The sequence below is a fragment of the Pongo pygmaeus genome, chromosome 16 (assembly GCF_028885625.2).
Source record: "Pongo pygmaeus isolate AG05252 chromosome 16, NHGRI_mPonPyg2-v2.0_pri, whole genome shotgun sequence".
NCBI classification, from domain to species: Eukaryota; Metazoa; Chordata; class Mammalia; order Primates; family Hominidae; genus Pongo; species Pongo pygmaeus.
The window spans coordinates 75643012-75658746 of NC_072389.2; the positions used below are offsets into that span (position 1 = coordinate 75643012).

The 15735-nt window shown below is 51.4% G+C and overlaps 1 protein-coding gene across 22 annotated transcripts in view; it reads right to left on the reverse strand.

Annotated features, from left to right (window-relative positions):
* The window catches only part of TLE3 (TLE family member 3, transcriptional corepressor), a 49081-nt gene extending 34427 nt beyond the window's left edge, over positions 1-14654 (reverse strand). For 21 of the 22 annotated variants that reach the window (XM_054450692.2, XM_054450688.2, XM_054450683.2 and 18 more), the window contains exons 1-4: positions 14526-14654; positions 13914-14014; positions 13332-13395; positions 12292-12336 (exon numbers count right to left, since the gene is read on the reverse strand). In XM_054450692.2, the coding sequence (XP_054306667.1) occupies positions 12292-12336; positions 13332-13395; positions 13914-14014; positions 14526-14549 (234 nt within the window). In that variant the 5' untranslated portion in view covers positions 14550-14654. Of the gene's footprint in view, positions 1-12291; positions 12337-13331; positions 13396-13913; positions 14036-14525 lie in introns of those variants that run through there. The other variant, XM_054450674.2, reaches the window with a different exon arrangement.
* Between the last annotated feature and the right edge of the window lie 1081 nt (positions 14655-15735).

The window sequence follows — 15735 nt, forward strand, 5'->3', positions numbered from 1 at the left end:
GATTTGACTAAAAGAGGATATTCCTTGCCAGGTAGTTTCTCCTTAGGCCGAGCTCAAAGAACACTGAAATAAAGCAAGTGGGTGCTTTATCAACAGAGGAAGAAATCCATGGGGGGGCCGGGGAACAGCCAACAAAAGCTGGGGTGGGGTTCTCAGGCCCTGTTCCATCCACGCCATGAGCTCTGAGGGAAAGCAGTGCTACAATATAAGAAGGGGAGGAGGGTCAACAAATGATCCATGCAGCAGCCTTGGGAAATGTAGCCCCTCCCGCTACTGGAGGGGCTGGTGAAGGTTCACATCACAGATCACTCAATGACAGGTGAGCCTTCTTAAAGGCCCTTTTAGCACTGACATATTGATCAAATTATATATAACTACAACGCCATTAAATATTTATGCCCTCCGAGGAAGCCTGCTGAATTCTTTATGCTGGGAGGACTTGGTACAAGAAAGGCCCAGCCCCCTCAGCGTGACCCTGAGGATCTGTCTCCTGGGGGAGGGAAGGGGATGCTGGCCTGAGCCGGCCTGTGAGGACACTCTGGGCACCAGCCCCTGTGCCCTTCACAGGCGGGTGAGGATGACAGTGAGGAACCAGGGCAGGGAGGAGGAAACACACTCACCCTTCCCCAGCTACGACCAATCAACGGCAAGGGACTCTGGGGTTGCTGGGGTTGGGATGACCCTTCTGCACACTTCCCTGAAAGGAATCCCACCTCCCCTTTTCTTCCAGGGGTCTACAGTGTAAGGGAACTGGGGATAGTTAGGCCAAGCTAGCATGCATCCAGGCAACCCAACCCCGGAAACAGGTGGCAACATACAGTCTAGAGTCCTGCATTCCTAGCCCAGATCCACCCTGCACTTGGGCCTCAGTTTCTGAATAAAGAAGTCCAATCTGAGTCCAGTGTAATAATCGGAGCTCTCAAAAATGAATTAGGTGCTGTGTGAGTGCCCTGCCCTTGGGAGCATTCCATGGAGACCCAACAGAGACTTGGAGGCAGACATCACAGGGCCCAGATGACAGCTCAAGTCCCTCCTGGCTTTAGGACTCTAAGAGTTTCATTCCTCAGACTTCCAGTTTCCATCTACCGGGCTTCCTGTTAACAAGATCCAATAATCTTTAAATATTTGTTCACTTTAATTTCTTGGTTCCCAAACACACTAAACTCTGCTTGCCTCCCACCCCTACTTGTAGGGGGAGATGGCTCTCAAAGAGCTTGCTTGTACAGACAGAACAGGGAGTGCTTTTTCAGATTACACGTTCCCCCAACACTGCCCATTCATCCCAGGCACACCACCCCCACCCTTCCCTCTCTCCTTCTCCCTCCTCCCTCCCCTCAGATAACCCCCTGCCCCCTCCCCCACCTTCCCAGACTCCACTGGCCAACTCCTGCCAGGAGGAAAAATTCTCAATTCATCCCTGTGGGGTTGCCATGGCAACCCCCAGCCACCTAATCCCCCTTGGAACATTATGCAAATCTCCCCTTGCCCCTCAACAGGCTGTAAAAGTCATATTACCCTTGCAGAGACAGCTCATTAAATTTTGGGGGTCTCCCCCCATCAGGTCAGCACTACAAATGAAATGCTAGCTAGGACTTTTTAAGGGCAGGGACTCTTTGGAAAACCCAAGTGGCATGAGGGAAGAATAAGGTGAGGGGCAGAGACAGAGCCCCATTCTATCTACCTACCATCTTATTCACAACCAAAGAGCATACCTCTTCCGTAAATTAAAATAAAAAGGGTTAGAGGGTCTTCTTTCTCCAAATAAGGAAGGCAGGAGTGATGGCATTTCTTAGGCTATGAAAATCAAGATCAGTCATTTAGAAACTTATTTTATATGATATGCTCCTTCTCAAACTGACCTCCTCTCAAGCCACACCATTTGACCTCTCATTTTACAGATGAGTCAAATGAGGCCCAGAGAGGGCAAGAAGCTGTCACACAGGAAGACCAGGTGGTAAGCAAATCTCCCAGGTTAGAGCCAGACTCCTTCCTCTATAACAAGGCCTCTCAACCAATAGTAATTGTTTCCCCCAAGGGATTCTGGCAATGTCTAGAGACATTTTTGGATGCTACAACTTGGGCACTGATAACAACAACTAGTGGGTAGAGATTAGAAATGCTGTTAAACATCCCAAACACAGAGTACAACCCCACCACAAAAAATTATCCAGCCCCAAATGTAAGCAGCGCCCAGGGTGGGAATCCCTGATCCACATGTGGCTGACGCTCATGTTTTACTGAATTCTTAAAGGTTTCATCTGGTTTCTTCCCAGCACTGGAATCGATGCCTGTAGTACGGTGGTCTGGGGGTGGACATGTGGGAAGACCACAGAAGACCTCATCTTGATATGGCCTATGGATAAAGATCACTGAGGTCCACGAGGGAAGCAGGCCTGGTTTCCAGTTCTGAACTGGCCACTGGTCCGCAGTGCAACAATTAGCAAGTTACTTAACCTCTTTAACCGTCAGTGCTGCTATTTGATGCGTGGCGCCCACGATGCCTACACTGCAGGACTGTAGAGCCAACAAGTCACATATGGGAAAGGGCTCTGAGAAATCTTACAACATATGCAAAACCAAGGATCTTGTCCTCTATGTCTGAGGCCTTGACAATTTGGGGACTCTGTCCCCTTGTGAGAATACCTTGCTTCAGCCTTTCCATGTGCAAGGTTTTGTGTTAAGCAGGCTATATGCATCCTTCATGGCACTCCCTATAACTGTAACTGTACAATTTATGAAGCCACCAGCCACCCATGGCTAGCTAAATTTAATTAAAATTAAATTTCAAACTCAGTTCCTCAGTCACAGTAGCCATATTTCAAGTGCTTAAGAGCCACACGTGGCTGGTGGCTGCCTTACTGAAGAATGCAGACATACAGCATTTCCATCACTGAAGAAAGTTCCACTGGGCAGCACTGCCACAACAGGCAGGTGTTATTATCATCTCCACTGCAAACTGAGATCACAGAGGTCAGTCTGCTCAAAGTCACACACCAACAGGAATTGATCTGGGACTCAAACCCACACTTGTCTGACTCCAAAGCCAACCTCTTAGCCACGAAGACAAATCTCCCAGCTTCTGGTGCTCTACACCTAACTCTCCAGGATCACCTGGCAAGAACCTGTGATCTTCTGAGGGAGAAAGGGAATCCACTGGCCAAGAAAAACTGGCTTGTTGGGAACCCACCCCACCCATCACCCAGTAGGCCCAATGGGCATTCAACATCCTGGGAGTTTAAGAAGGGAGTTTGTCCAATATCCCTGGGCAAATGGATAGTGAGGAAGAGCTGGGTAGGGGTCTCTTGAGAAGTAAGGTAAAAAACCAGGTAAGAGAATAGTGAGAAAACCCAAAAGGCTAAAAGAAAGGGGTACCTAGACACTTCTCAAGTTCCTGCAGGCCAGGCCTGTGGGTGCCACACACAAGGACTGGGTGACATGGAGACCGACACCAGGCCAACATCGGCAGGACCCTGCAGGGGAGGGGCACGTCTTTTGAGCTCTAAACCAGGCTGCTTCTCCCCCATTTCAAGTCTGGCTTCATGGAGAGCCCCCATTTCTCTGGGATAAAGTATGAAATCCCAGGGATTGAGGGATGGGAGACAGGGATTGTACCATCAATCTCAATTCTTCCTGTCTTTCCCCAGGACTTCTGCTGTTAGGCAAAGCAAAATAAAAACTGGACTTTAGCTTTCTTCACTGGAGAGAGAGATCAGAGGAAGGGGCCTCCTTCTAGGAAAAGCAGCAGGTAAGGGTTTAAGGATAAGCTAAAGACCTATTGACCAATCAGTGCCAACAGGCTCACTTCCACTGTCTCCCCTGCTCCTTCTTCCTCTATCCCACCCGACCAGTTAGACCCTCACTCCAGACCATCTGGCATCACCTGCTGCTTCTGAGCCCTCTGAGTGTCCTACTTCTTCCTGGACAGAGGCCAGGAAGGTTAATAGAAGTTCTTGTACTTCACCCCTACCAGAGAGCTAGAATGGACTCCCATCCCTTGTCCACTAGTCCGCACTGAACTGCCTTCCTCTTCTCATTTTCCCCAGCAGAAATCACAAAGCATCACCGGTTCCAAAGCATGCCCCTGCCAGTATTATCAGAATTAACCAGTTTCTGATCCAAACTCAGCAAAGACCTGTCGAGGGCTAGCCCAAGGGAAAGATTTGGGGAGTGGGTGAAAGGCCGCCTCCTCCAACCTTTTGGTCATATAGCTGGCAGGGTGGTGGAGTCTAAACCTCAAGTCTTCATGGCTGACCAGGAAGGGACAGCCCTCTCCTGTACCCAAATTGCATTTGGTATTCGGTGCTAAAACACTAGTGGGAAGAGCTCTTCTGCATTTGAGTCTCCATTTGAGGAAAGGGTCAGCCTTCCAGCGCAAATGAAAAAGAAACTTCTATCGGCCTGCGGTAGTTTTCATTCAAAATTAACAAACAAAAAAAGCAGCAGAAGAGCTGTGAACAATAGTCAAACTTAAAAGGCTCATGAGATAAGGCCACAACACCTGGAACTCCATGCCCAAACAGCCAAGGCATGGCAAGCCGAGTTTACCAATTCACCCACTCAGCACTTGTCTCTTCCCCATCTCCGCTTTGTTATCTCTTCCTCCCAGTTATCTCTTCGCATCCCCACCCTGCCTTCTTCCCCTTTTGCACTTAAACTGTCCATAGTGTGAGATGAAAGAAAAAGATGCCTAAGATACATTAAAGACACTTTTAAATAAAGGTTCATGACACCTTTACAATCACAACATTTGCAGCCTACAGGCCTCTGTCAGAAAACTAAGAAAGCTTCTATCCTTCCCAAAGAGTCCATAACACTATTCAGGGTCAGAGAGAACCCTGAGCTGGAATATTACCTTCCTTCCTTGAGTCCCCACAAAATGCATACTGTGTATCCAGTATGGGCCAGGCACTGCTCAGGGTTCAGGACCCTTAGTGAAAACAAATACAAAATGGTCCTGTCCCTCATGGAACTCACAGTCCTGTCACAGCACAGGCCTCAATTCCCCGACCCCAATTTGAGAACACAGCCCTCTAGTACACAGGTCATCTTCACACCCCAAGCTTTCAGGGTAGCTCCGATGCTTTTATCCTGGTGTCTGTCTGTCCTGGACCCAAATACCCATTATTTTAGCTGCTAAGATGAAAATGTCGAATCTGCTTTGCAATCAAGTGCTACAGAAATTCTAAGGGGCCGTAGCATTATAATCTATAATACCTGGAAGATCAAATTTTTCAAACAGTTTGTCCTCAGGAAAGTACTTCCCCTGGGATTACTTGGTGGTGGCAGCAGCCAGAACACTGGATCCTATCATTCACACGGTGAGTGACGGAAGGAACCACCTAAGACACGCGAGCCAAGCCCACCCATGCTCCTGCCCTTTACCAGAGCAGCCAGCCTTGGAGAGAACAGGACAACATAGACTTCAGGCCCCAATAGGGTTTCCCTGGCCTCTCAGGCCCCACAGATGGGAAGTTGCTTCTCTCTTCTCCCTTCACAGGACACATTGGCAATGGGAGGCTCTGGTGACAGAGAGGCAAAGGAAACCTCTTCCAAAGGACTGCACTTTCAAAGCAATAATGAAGTCGGCTGGTGTGAAGGGGAGAAAAGTATTTGTTCTCAGATAAAATCTGCCGGGTGGACTAGACGGGCCCCCTGGTTAACCCTCCAAGCCTGGTATGAACCTCTACTTAAGAATACAAGTCCTTGCCCCACCCACCCTGTTGATTTCCACATGGGCCTCTTGGGCCATCAACTCTGCAGCGAACAGTCTCCTAGAATCTGATTCCTTAGCGGTCCTGGCCTGACTCTCCAACAAGGTGACCCCTCTCCTCCAGCCCTCCCCCAGAAGGTGGCCTCTGCCTAAACATTCACAGTGACAGCTCCGCAGCCCACTGATCGTGCAACATCCTTAGCAAACAAAAGAATTCAAAATCAGTGCTGATGCGAATTCAGACTCTCCCATTACCTCCTTGAGAAACGCAAGGTCCTAAGGACCCTCAGTAGGGCAAGGCTGACCCACAGCTTGCTGCCTGCAAAGGACGATGCTTCAAAACAACAAACCCACCAAATATTCCCCGCTTACATGGCGGCAGGACATTTCCCCCTTCCTTAAGTTTCTCCTTAACCCCAACTTGAAGGGAACAATTATTTTATAAAGAATTTTTTTTAAATATGTATTCTGAAAGAGAAGAGAAAGCCAAAAGAAAGGAAAAAGAAAAAGGAAGAAAGCATCTTGGCTGTGAGTCTCAGAGAGCATTTGTTGAAAACAAGATATTGTCCCTTTAAGCATATAAAAACAAGGCCCTTGAGCACGCAGTTCTCACTCTGGTACACAATTATGGGTGCTTTCAGCTGTCTAGCACTACTTCAAGTGCTCTCTTAAACCAGACTGTCAATGGCATGTTGAAAGCTATTTTGCTGGCTGCTATCATTAATAGCAAAGTGGAGAGCTGGGCTGATGAGAATTAAATATGGGGGAGGGGGCGGGTCATAACCAGTCATTACAGAATTACCAATATGAGAAAGGAGACAATGCCACTTTGGGGAATAAAGTTCAAAGCAGCCTATTACGGTAGGAAAGCAGGCAGAGCAGGCCACAGAGAGCCCAGAGCGGGCCCCCGCCCCCACCCCGCGGCAGATGGACTCAGGCCAGCCCTGGAGAGCCAGCCATGCAAGGATGGAGGGAGCCACCGGGTTGGGAGCTGCGACTGCAAGGGCAGAGGGGCCTTGGAGATCGCTCTGCTGCAAAATGTCACCACCTCGCCTCACTTCCCAAGTGCAGTCCCCGCCCCACATCATTCCGAAGACGTGTGGCTTCCAGAACATATCTCACTGCCTTGCAGCGAGCTGTTGCCACCCTGGAGGGGCCTCGGCTGCTGACTTCTGCCTCATAAACCCTACCCTCCCTTTCAGACTCGTGTCAAGTAAAACCCTCAGTGAAGTCTGCTCTCACCCGACTCTCCTCTCCCAGGAAGAATAAGCTGTTCTGTGCTGGGTGCTCCTCCTATGACACTCGGGCCACATTAGCACTTACCTCACTGCATTGTAATTACTTATTTAGACATCCGACTCCCCCGCAGAGGGAATGGTGTCTTATTCGGCTGTGTAACCAACCCCTGCCCACACCCAGCACATCCCAGTCCCCTAATAACTGCTTTGGGAATGAATCCAACCCCCTCATTTCACTGATGAAGAAACTGGATGCTGGGCCATAGGAGGAAGCCTGCAGAGCGGGCGGCCAGCCCACAACTAAAATCCCCACTTCCTACTCACAGGGCTCAGGGAATCGGAACTCTACTCTCAGATAACCTGAGTAAATTTTGAAGAAAAACCAAGATGTTTACTGAGCACCTATTACATACTAAGTGCTATAGACACCTCAGCAGAGGGGCTTCCTTCATACCTACAAAAATGAGATGAGGAATGAGTGCCAGATCACAGAGGAAAACACTGCCAAGCTTAGGTCTTTGTCACCTTTTTGCCCCTGGTGTCCCAGTATTTTGTACAAACAATGAGATAGAACGACATTCTCCCACGTAGAAAGCAAAAGGAGATTTATTCCTTGACTGACTCACTCCTTCAACAAAATGGAAACAAACAGCCTAGAGCCTTCCTCCGCGAGGTGGGAAGGAGTACAAGGAAAGGAAGAACTCCACGTCTGCCATGGGCTCCTGGTCCAAGAGAGTTCAGAGAATAAGTCCTGAATTAGGAGCCAGGTTCCCACCCCTTGATCTGTAAAGTAAGGACAAGGGGCCATTTGCTCATCTCCCAGGGTCATTTCAATGACAAATGCACAAGAAGGAAAAGACCCCAACAGCACTGAAACCCCCACTCTACCACTCCCACTGGCAACTAGAGAAAAGGGGTCCAAAGGCAGTCTTGAGGGGTGGGGCAACCTCCCTCTAGCTAGACAGCATGCAGGGAGCTTGGAGCCCAGGAGACCCCAAAGCTGAGCGAGGCAGGCACCCACTCAGTGAGAGGACTCGTGATTACAGTCTGTTCTAGGGAAGATCAATATGGCAGGAAAAGTCAAGACAGATACCAGGGCATGGGGGCGGGGTGGGGGGTTCTTGGATGCTAGCACTCTGGCAAAAAAGAAAAAAAAAATTCACAGCTCAACTCAGATGCCACACAAATAGGCACTTCCCTAGTCTAAGGACCTTTGACCCCTTCTACTTTGCAAGTGGTCACACATTCTCCTATCAAGATAGGCTCAACTCCTTGGCATAGTCTTTTGTAACCTCATTGCCTGGTAGCTCCCTCTGGCCACCTGTACCTTGCACCTTCACCGTGGTCACAAAACTTCTGTGTGCCTCAAGATCTTCCAGGTGAGCCCCTTATCATTTAGATGAGAAGATCCAGAGTGGGGAGGGGAGGGGAGTGACAAATGGGGATTTTCCATTTCCCACCTCAGCCCTGTGTTTATGGCACCCCATGGCTAGGGTAAAAAGTTCACAGGTTGTACCACCTTTCCCTGTCTGTGAATCTTTCCTCTGGGATTGCTAGTTATGCATTATGTATTATTATTACACACATCAAATCATTAGTTGTGCAAATAGCTGGCAATTCAAAACAGGACTGTGGACAATAAGGGTTCAGCGATATGATTATACAACCTGAAATGGGGCACTTTGGACTTTGGTGGGGCCAGTTTTGTAGCCTTAGCCTGTTTGGATAATAACACAGAAAGAAGCAATAGTAATCAAAGACACAGAATACATTAGAAAAGGAGCACTCTTCATTTCTTGAGTCTTACAGAAAAGAATCCTGGGTTGGAAGGGAAGCAGCAGTAGCAGCTTTACCACTAACGTGGGACTGTATGACTGAGTACATAAGCTTCCCTTCTCTGGGCCACCGTTTCCTCATCTGTAACTTGAAAAGTTTGCATGAGAAGCCAAAGGGCTCTTCCAGTTCCAGGATTCAAAGAGAAACTTACAGGAAAGGTTGTTTAGTTCACAGAAAAAGGTGACTGTATTGTGTTGGCACGACACTGCCCCAAAATCAAAATGGCTCAAGTCCACTTTCAAAAACATCAGTGCTCACCAACAGTGGGTGAAAAGGCTGCCTGACCCAGCTTCTCAGAGCGCCAGTGCCTCAAATCCAATGCATGGCAATTACTCTGGGGCCCCTGGTTCTAAGCTGGCTTTGTTATTTGTGGCTGACACTGGAAAGCCTTTGCACAAACAAGATGGCAACTGATGAGCCGGTCAGTCATCAATGCCTCCCCAGCCTCTCTGAACCACCCTTGACATTCTGCCTGGAAGCAGGGGGCTTGGTGGAGGTGGGTGACCTCTTGAAGTCCCGGGCCAGGCCTGTGATTCTGTAATCTTTGCTTTACCATAATTAGGGAGGGAGGCAGAAGAGTAGGAGGAGAAACCATTTATTATTTCTCTGGGATTTTGACAGCTTGGAAAAAGAGAGAGACAGAGAAACAGCCAGAGAAGGAGCCAGCCACAGTGAGTTTAACCTCTCAGTAAAATAAAAATGGGCTGGACGCACCTCATCAGCTGCCCTCTGTCAATACCCGGGCCCATCTGGCAGGACTCAAGGTTCCCAGCTAATTGGCATTTCCCATAAAGCCAGCAAAGGAGAGCTTTTAAAAAAATATGTGGTGGTGATGGTGGAGTGCGTGTGCGTGTATGCGCGCAGGCTGAGGACTGCCACGCTTCCCAAGGTGCTAGCTCTATAGATCATCTATTATATAAAAGTACAGACAGTCCCCACCCCCACCCCAGCTTAAAGACGAAGAATCCAGCCTGTTTGTTCCAGGCAGATGTAATCACACGAACAGTCAAGTCTAGAGGGCAGGACACTGCATGAATAATTCAAGCACTCCAGTCACTTGATTGTGTGTGCAGATAAAACACCAGTCAACCGCTAAACAGGTCAGCTGATAAACTTGTTTGCTCAGGCCTAACCACCATTCGCCAAATGCACCCAAGACCCACACTACAATTAGTGGCAGGGCTTTCTTCTACAGAACCCTTGAAAACCTAGGGAGTGGCCAGCTCCATTAGGTCAGGGTTGCATTTCAAGGCACAGGTTTCTTCACCTCCTTGCCTCTTTGTTCCTCCACAGCCACAGGGTGCTTTCACCCAACTCACAGACTGCCATAAGCTTGCAAAGCCACTGCATTCAGAGCACACACGTTCAGGCTGGGAACTCGGGCTAGAGGGCAAAGGTGAGTGGCAAGCAAGGTAAAGTGCCCAGTGGGGAAACCAGAGGGCTGGATTTGAGTCCCGGCTCTGCCCTCCTGGCCTCCCTGAGGCCTCAGTTTCCTCACCTATAAAAAGGGGGCAAAGAATGCCTCTATCCACCACTGGCAGCTGAGAGGATTAAATGAGACAATGTAGCCAAACCCCAGGCATTCTCCCCTTAAGAACCTTGTTTGGGGAATGGCCAGAAATCCCAGATGTACACAGCTGCTCTTTATATAAACCCCACCACCAAATGCGTTAAGATATTTAACTCTTCCTGTGTTCACAGCATCCCCAGGACTCACAGAACAGATCTGCTGCGAGCCAAGGTGGATTCTTAGTGCCAAAGCACCATTCATTCACAGACATGCGGAACACCACCCATGCAGACCTCAACATGCAACGAGACATTACACCTTAATTACCAAGCTCTTACAATAACTGCTGCTATAAATTTTAAACCTGGGTGCAATTACCCTCTTTAAACACACCCAAGATACTAAGCGTTGAGAAAAAAAAAAATTAAGAGAGGGCAGACAAAGGGAGGAAGTGGCACCCTGCATACACCCCAAGGTCCTCGAAACACCTGGGACCCCAGTTCCATTTCAAGCATTCTTCCGGGACCTGGCCCGTTCCAGTTGCAGAACCTGTCTCTATTCTATTTTTCCAAGGAAAAATATTTTTACGTATAAAGCCCTGTCTGTTTATTATTTCTGTGTGTCAAGAAGTAAAAACATGGTAGCCTTCATGTGCCTTCCTAAGGGACTAACTAATCCCTCAGGAAGCCACAAGCTGGCTTCCCACACATTGCTCAATAAACTCAGGCTCCTTTCTGGCTTCCCTTCACCCAACACTGGGGCTCCCTCCAGGAGGGGAAAGGAAACTACAGATCCCAAAGGCTCTACAGGAAGCCACTCGAGTGGGTAGGAATCTGCCCACTTTCCAGGGTCACCTGCCCTTTCTCACCTGCTCTGGGTCCTGCCTCCTTAAAGAGCAAAATTGAAACCTTGTAAATGACTGTTAATTTAGAGCAGAAAATCCATTCAAGTCACAGTCACCAAAGGCTAGAATGAGTCAACAGCCTTCTGAGATTTCATGAACACCAATTGTTAAAAAGAACAACCGGCCTGCCTGCTCCATTTATACGTGCCAAGTCAACTCTAATCGTTGGCCAAGCCAAATTATAGGCAGCCTTTCCTCAGAACACAAATACACAAACAGGCCTCTCCCACAGCCCAGCCTAGCACCGGGACTAGTTACTGATATGCACTCAGATAAAGGGTGTTTGTATTTGCTCAGTTTGAGGTATACTGTTATTAGAAGAGTGACAATACCAGGTAGTTTACATATCCATCAAACGACACCACACTAGCTAAACTGGTTTGACTTCAGGATTTCAAAGCTGAGCTCAACCCCCAGCCATCTCAAAAGTCCTGGCTAGGCTGCCCCTGGGCAAGTTACTTCACCCAGGAGCTTCAGCTTCCTTCTCTGTAAAATGGGAATTCAGCCGCCTTCAAATCGAGACAGAGATGAGAAAGCCACCTTGTCAATGCAAGGCATTGAAGTTGTATTTCATTCTGGTTTTATATTTTTAAGCAGTTAGTGGCTTCGTTCCCTTAAATTTCGACAGCTCAGCCTGGCTTTTAAGGTTCTTGAAGTTTAATCTTATCAAGGCAGAACATCACATTTTTGCAAAAAGAAAAAAAAAAGAGAAAGAAAAAAAAATCCTCCTGCATTTCCTCTTGAGAATTTTACATTAAAACAGATAAAAGCAGCCAGCCACCTCTGGGGCTTTCAGGAGTTTGTAAAGCAGATCCTGGAGGTACAACTTTCCCTTTGGTCCTTTATCCTCCACCAAGATCCAAAACCAGGACTAATTTCACAAGCTCAAATGCTAAAAGCTCAACGTGTCTAAAAAAAAAAATCAGCAAAGCCTCAGACCTTGCATTTCAAGGACTGGATCCATTCACTCTTCAAGGAGAAGGGGGAGGAATCGAAGAACCAGGCTCACTTTCAAACAAGAGAGAACATAAGAAGTCCACATATATAAGTTTTTAAAAAATGAAATATATTTTTAAAAGAGAAAAGCACTTACCTGCTTGTGCATTTCAATGTTCAAGCCATAGGACATCTCATAGTACTAAAAGTAAAAAGAGTGGCTATTAACAGACAACACAGAAATCTGATCATTTTTCAAAATCAGTTTTTTCTTGGAAAGGTTTTGGCCAAATCATACTTTTACGATACATTTGCTAAAGAAGTTTAAATCAAACCCCAAAGCCAGCTTACAGAGCGGTTTAAGAGCTGACAAGGGCGAGTGTTCCTCTCATCTCAACAGAACGTTATATATGTGGTAGTAAGGGGAGCTGGGCCCTCCCTCCTACAAGCACCACATGTGCCCTATATCCTGTTTATACAAGGTTCAGGTTCAACAGGGAATCGTGTGTACACTGGGACCCTCTTGTCCTCTGAGAGTTATTTAGCACTGTGTCGAAGGCCTCTTATGTGGAAAGCAGTGCAGGAGCCGTGCCCTCTCACAAATGAAGATTAAAACTTGCTGGGCAAAAGGAAAACAGTCTGCCTACTGCCCCAGCGTGGACAAGATACCCAGCTGGGGGATCCCTGAGGAGGGGAGTGGAGGCAGAGAGCTTTATAAGGCCTCTCCACTCCTCACAACACCCTGGGGAAGGAGGGCTTCTGTCCCACTCTGGCTAGATCCCAGCTGCAAAGCAGAAAAGTTTCCAAACACTCCCAGGAGGTCACTAAGAGAGATTTTTACCAACCCTAATTTCACATGGGCTGGTCCAATCCCATCTTACTAGCCAAGATAGAGCAATGGCAATCAGCCCCTGGGAAACTTTCAAAACACAAATTAAAGGCACACAAAGATAGTACAGAAATCTCCGGCCTGGAATTGGGGTTTCTCTTTCTGCCCCTCCCCTCACTCATCCTCCTCCGTGGCCCCGGCAATGGAAGCTGGGGAAGGGGAGGGCAAGACCAGATTATGCCCTCTCCCAGGGCCGCCCTGCGGCTGGGCGGTGGTGGGGACCTGGCGCTCATCTCCCCAGATCCACGCCGCGCCCCGGGCCGGGGTCGGCGCCCCAACCGTCCCCCAGGCCCGCGGCCGCATCTCACCATCACATAATGGCGCTGCATCTCCGTCTTCTCGTTTGCCAGCTTGTCGTATTCCACTTTGAGGCTGCGAGGGCAGGAGGAGCCGGCTCAGGCGTGGCGCCTGGACAGCCTCCTCTGAGGCCCCGACCCTAAGGGCCTCTAGAGCCACTTTTCCACTTCCCTGACACCCTCCGGGGGCGCCCCTATTATCCCACAGCCTGGGGACGCGGGGGGATTTGGGTCCCCGCCGTGGGGAGGGGGATGTGAAACAATTCGAAACTTCCCGCGAGCCAGAGGACTTATCACGGCCGCAGGGGAGTGGGACCCTGACGCTGGCTCCCGACACCCAGAACCCGTAGTGAACCCGCTCGCCGCGACCTAGACCCTCAATCGGGGACCCCACGGGCGGCGCTGGGAGCCGGGCGGCTGCGGGCAGTAAAGGGTTAAGGCGGCGCGCTCCGAAAGGGGAAACAAAAGGCGGAGGCCCGGGCTGCCCCGCCGCCCCTGGGTCGGGAGCCCCCGCCGTCCCCGCGGGGGATGGCAGGAGCCGCGCAGGGACCCACCCCTCCCCGTCAGCCCCGGGGCGGCCCCCACCAGCCTTACCTGTGATACTGAGCTTGCAGGAACTGAAATTCGTCTTTGATCCTGTCACAAGACTCAGCCACCGTGAATTTAAATCCCGGCTGCCCGGGTTGATGGGGAGCCTGGAGCCCGCGAAGACAAGACAGGGGAGGGGGCGGGGGCATGAGACGGCGCTCAGAGCGGCCCCGGCCCCTCCCCAACGGCGCCCAACCAGAGAGGCCACCCTCAGCCCAGAACCTTCCCAGCAAGTTTCTCAGCTCTCCGACGGGGCGGAGGGGGGGCGCCCCATCTCTCCCCGTCGGCAGCGGGGCTCCCATGCCTTTCACCAAGGGCCTCCCTCTCCCCACTAAGGTGGGGGCGGGAGACAAGCCGGGTGAGTTGGGAGACTTCAGAGCGGGGCCGGGGACCGCGTGAACAGCTCCCCCTGGAACACAAGCAGCCCCCCGCGCCACTCACGCGGAATTAACCTCCTCTCTCAACGGCGCCCCCCGGCCGCATCCCCTTTGTGTGAGAGCACACACACAAACACACACACCATAAAGGTAGCAACAAGCAAAATGGAGGTGCCAGATAAACTGCCTCGTTTACCCTGCCATGATAGATGCTTAAATAAACCGAGTTACAATTACTCACCGGATGTCTGCCCTGCGGATACATGGCAGGGAGGGGTCGTGATTCCGAGAGCGTGGAAGCGCCGAGAGCCCGGGCCGGGGAGGTGCGGGGGAGGGGGGAGCCGAGCCCGAGCGGGGGGCGGCCGGGAAACCGAGAGCTCGCCCCCGGCCCCCCCAGCTCGTTCTCGCAGCGAAATCCCAGAGTCGGGCTCCCGCCCCAAGTGGAGACAAAGAGACGCGGAGCAGGCGGCAAAGTCGTCGGCGGGCGCCGGGGCCGGGCGGCGGGCGCGGGCTTTGTGCGCCTAGGGCTCGGCGGGCAGCGGCCGGCCGCCTTCCCTGGGCTGCGTCGAGCGCGTCAATGCCCGGGACTGCGCGGACATCGTCGGCTCCCCAGCAGGTCCGGCGCGGGGTCCCGAGGCCGGGGGCCCCTCCTGGGGCGAACTCGGGCCCCCTCCGGGTCACTCAGCGCGTCGCGCCTGTAGGGGGGCGCGCCGGGGCACCCCAAGCATCCGGGGCGCGCGGGTCCGATCTTAGAGGCGTCCGGGCCTGGGGCTCGCGGCGAGAAGAGGAAGGAGGCGGGCTACGAGGTGGTGGCTTGGGGCCGCAGGAGCGCCGGAGGGTGAGGGCGGGAGCCCAGCGCGGGCGCTTCGACGCCCCCCCTCGGAGAGGAGAGCCTGCTGTTCCGTCTGCTACTGCCGCTGCTGCCGCCGCCGCCGCCGCCGCCGCCGCTGCAAGCCCTTCCCAGGGCCGGGGAGGAACTCCGGGCTCAGTAGGTGCAAATCAAACGCCCTGGCATCCTAACTCCAGCGGGCACGGGAAGCCTCCGCAAAGGGTTTTCGCTGCTCCCAGCTCGAGCACCGCGTCCCCAGCGAGGAGCGCTCGGCGCCACCGCCGCTGCCGCCTCGGAGCGCACCGGCAGGAGAGCGCCGGAGGGGAGACGCAGCCCGAGACCGGGGAGCTCTGCGGCTTCCTTCCTTCCTTTCGGCCCGGCTCTCCTCTCCGCGCCCCGGCAAACCCCCAAAACACACACACCCAACACACACACGCGCACACACACACACACCAAAAAAAAAGTGCCCCGGACCTACGGATACCACACACAGACAGGCGAGGGGGACGAGCACGAGGTCTGAACTGCCGCGAGAGCAGTTCCAAATAGGGACTGAAAAGTAACAAAATAATGTGGCAGCTTCGTCCGGCGCTGGCCAATGGGGGCGCGGGGCCCCCACGTG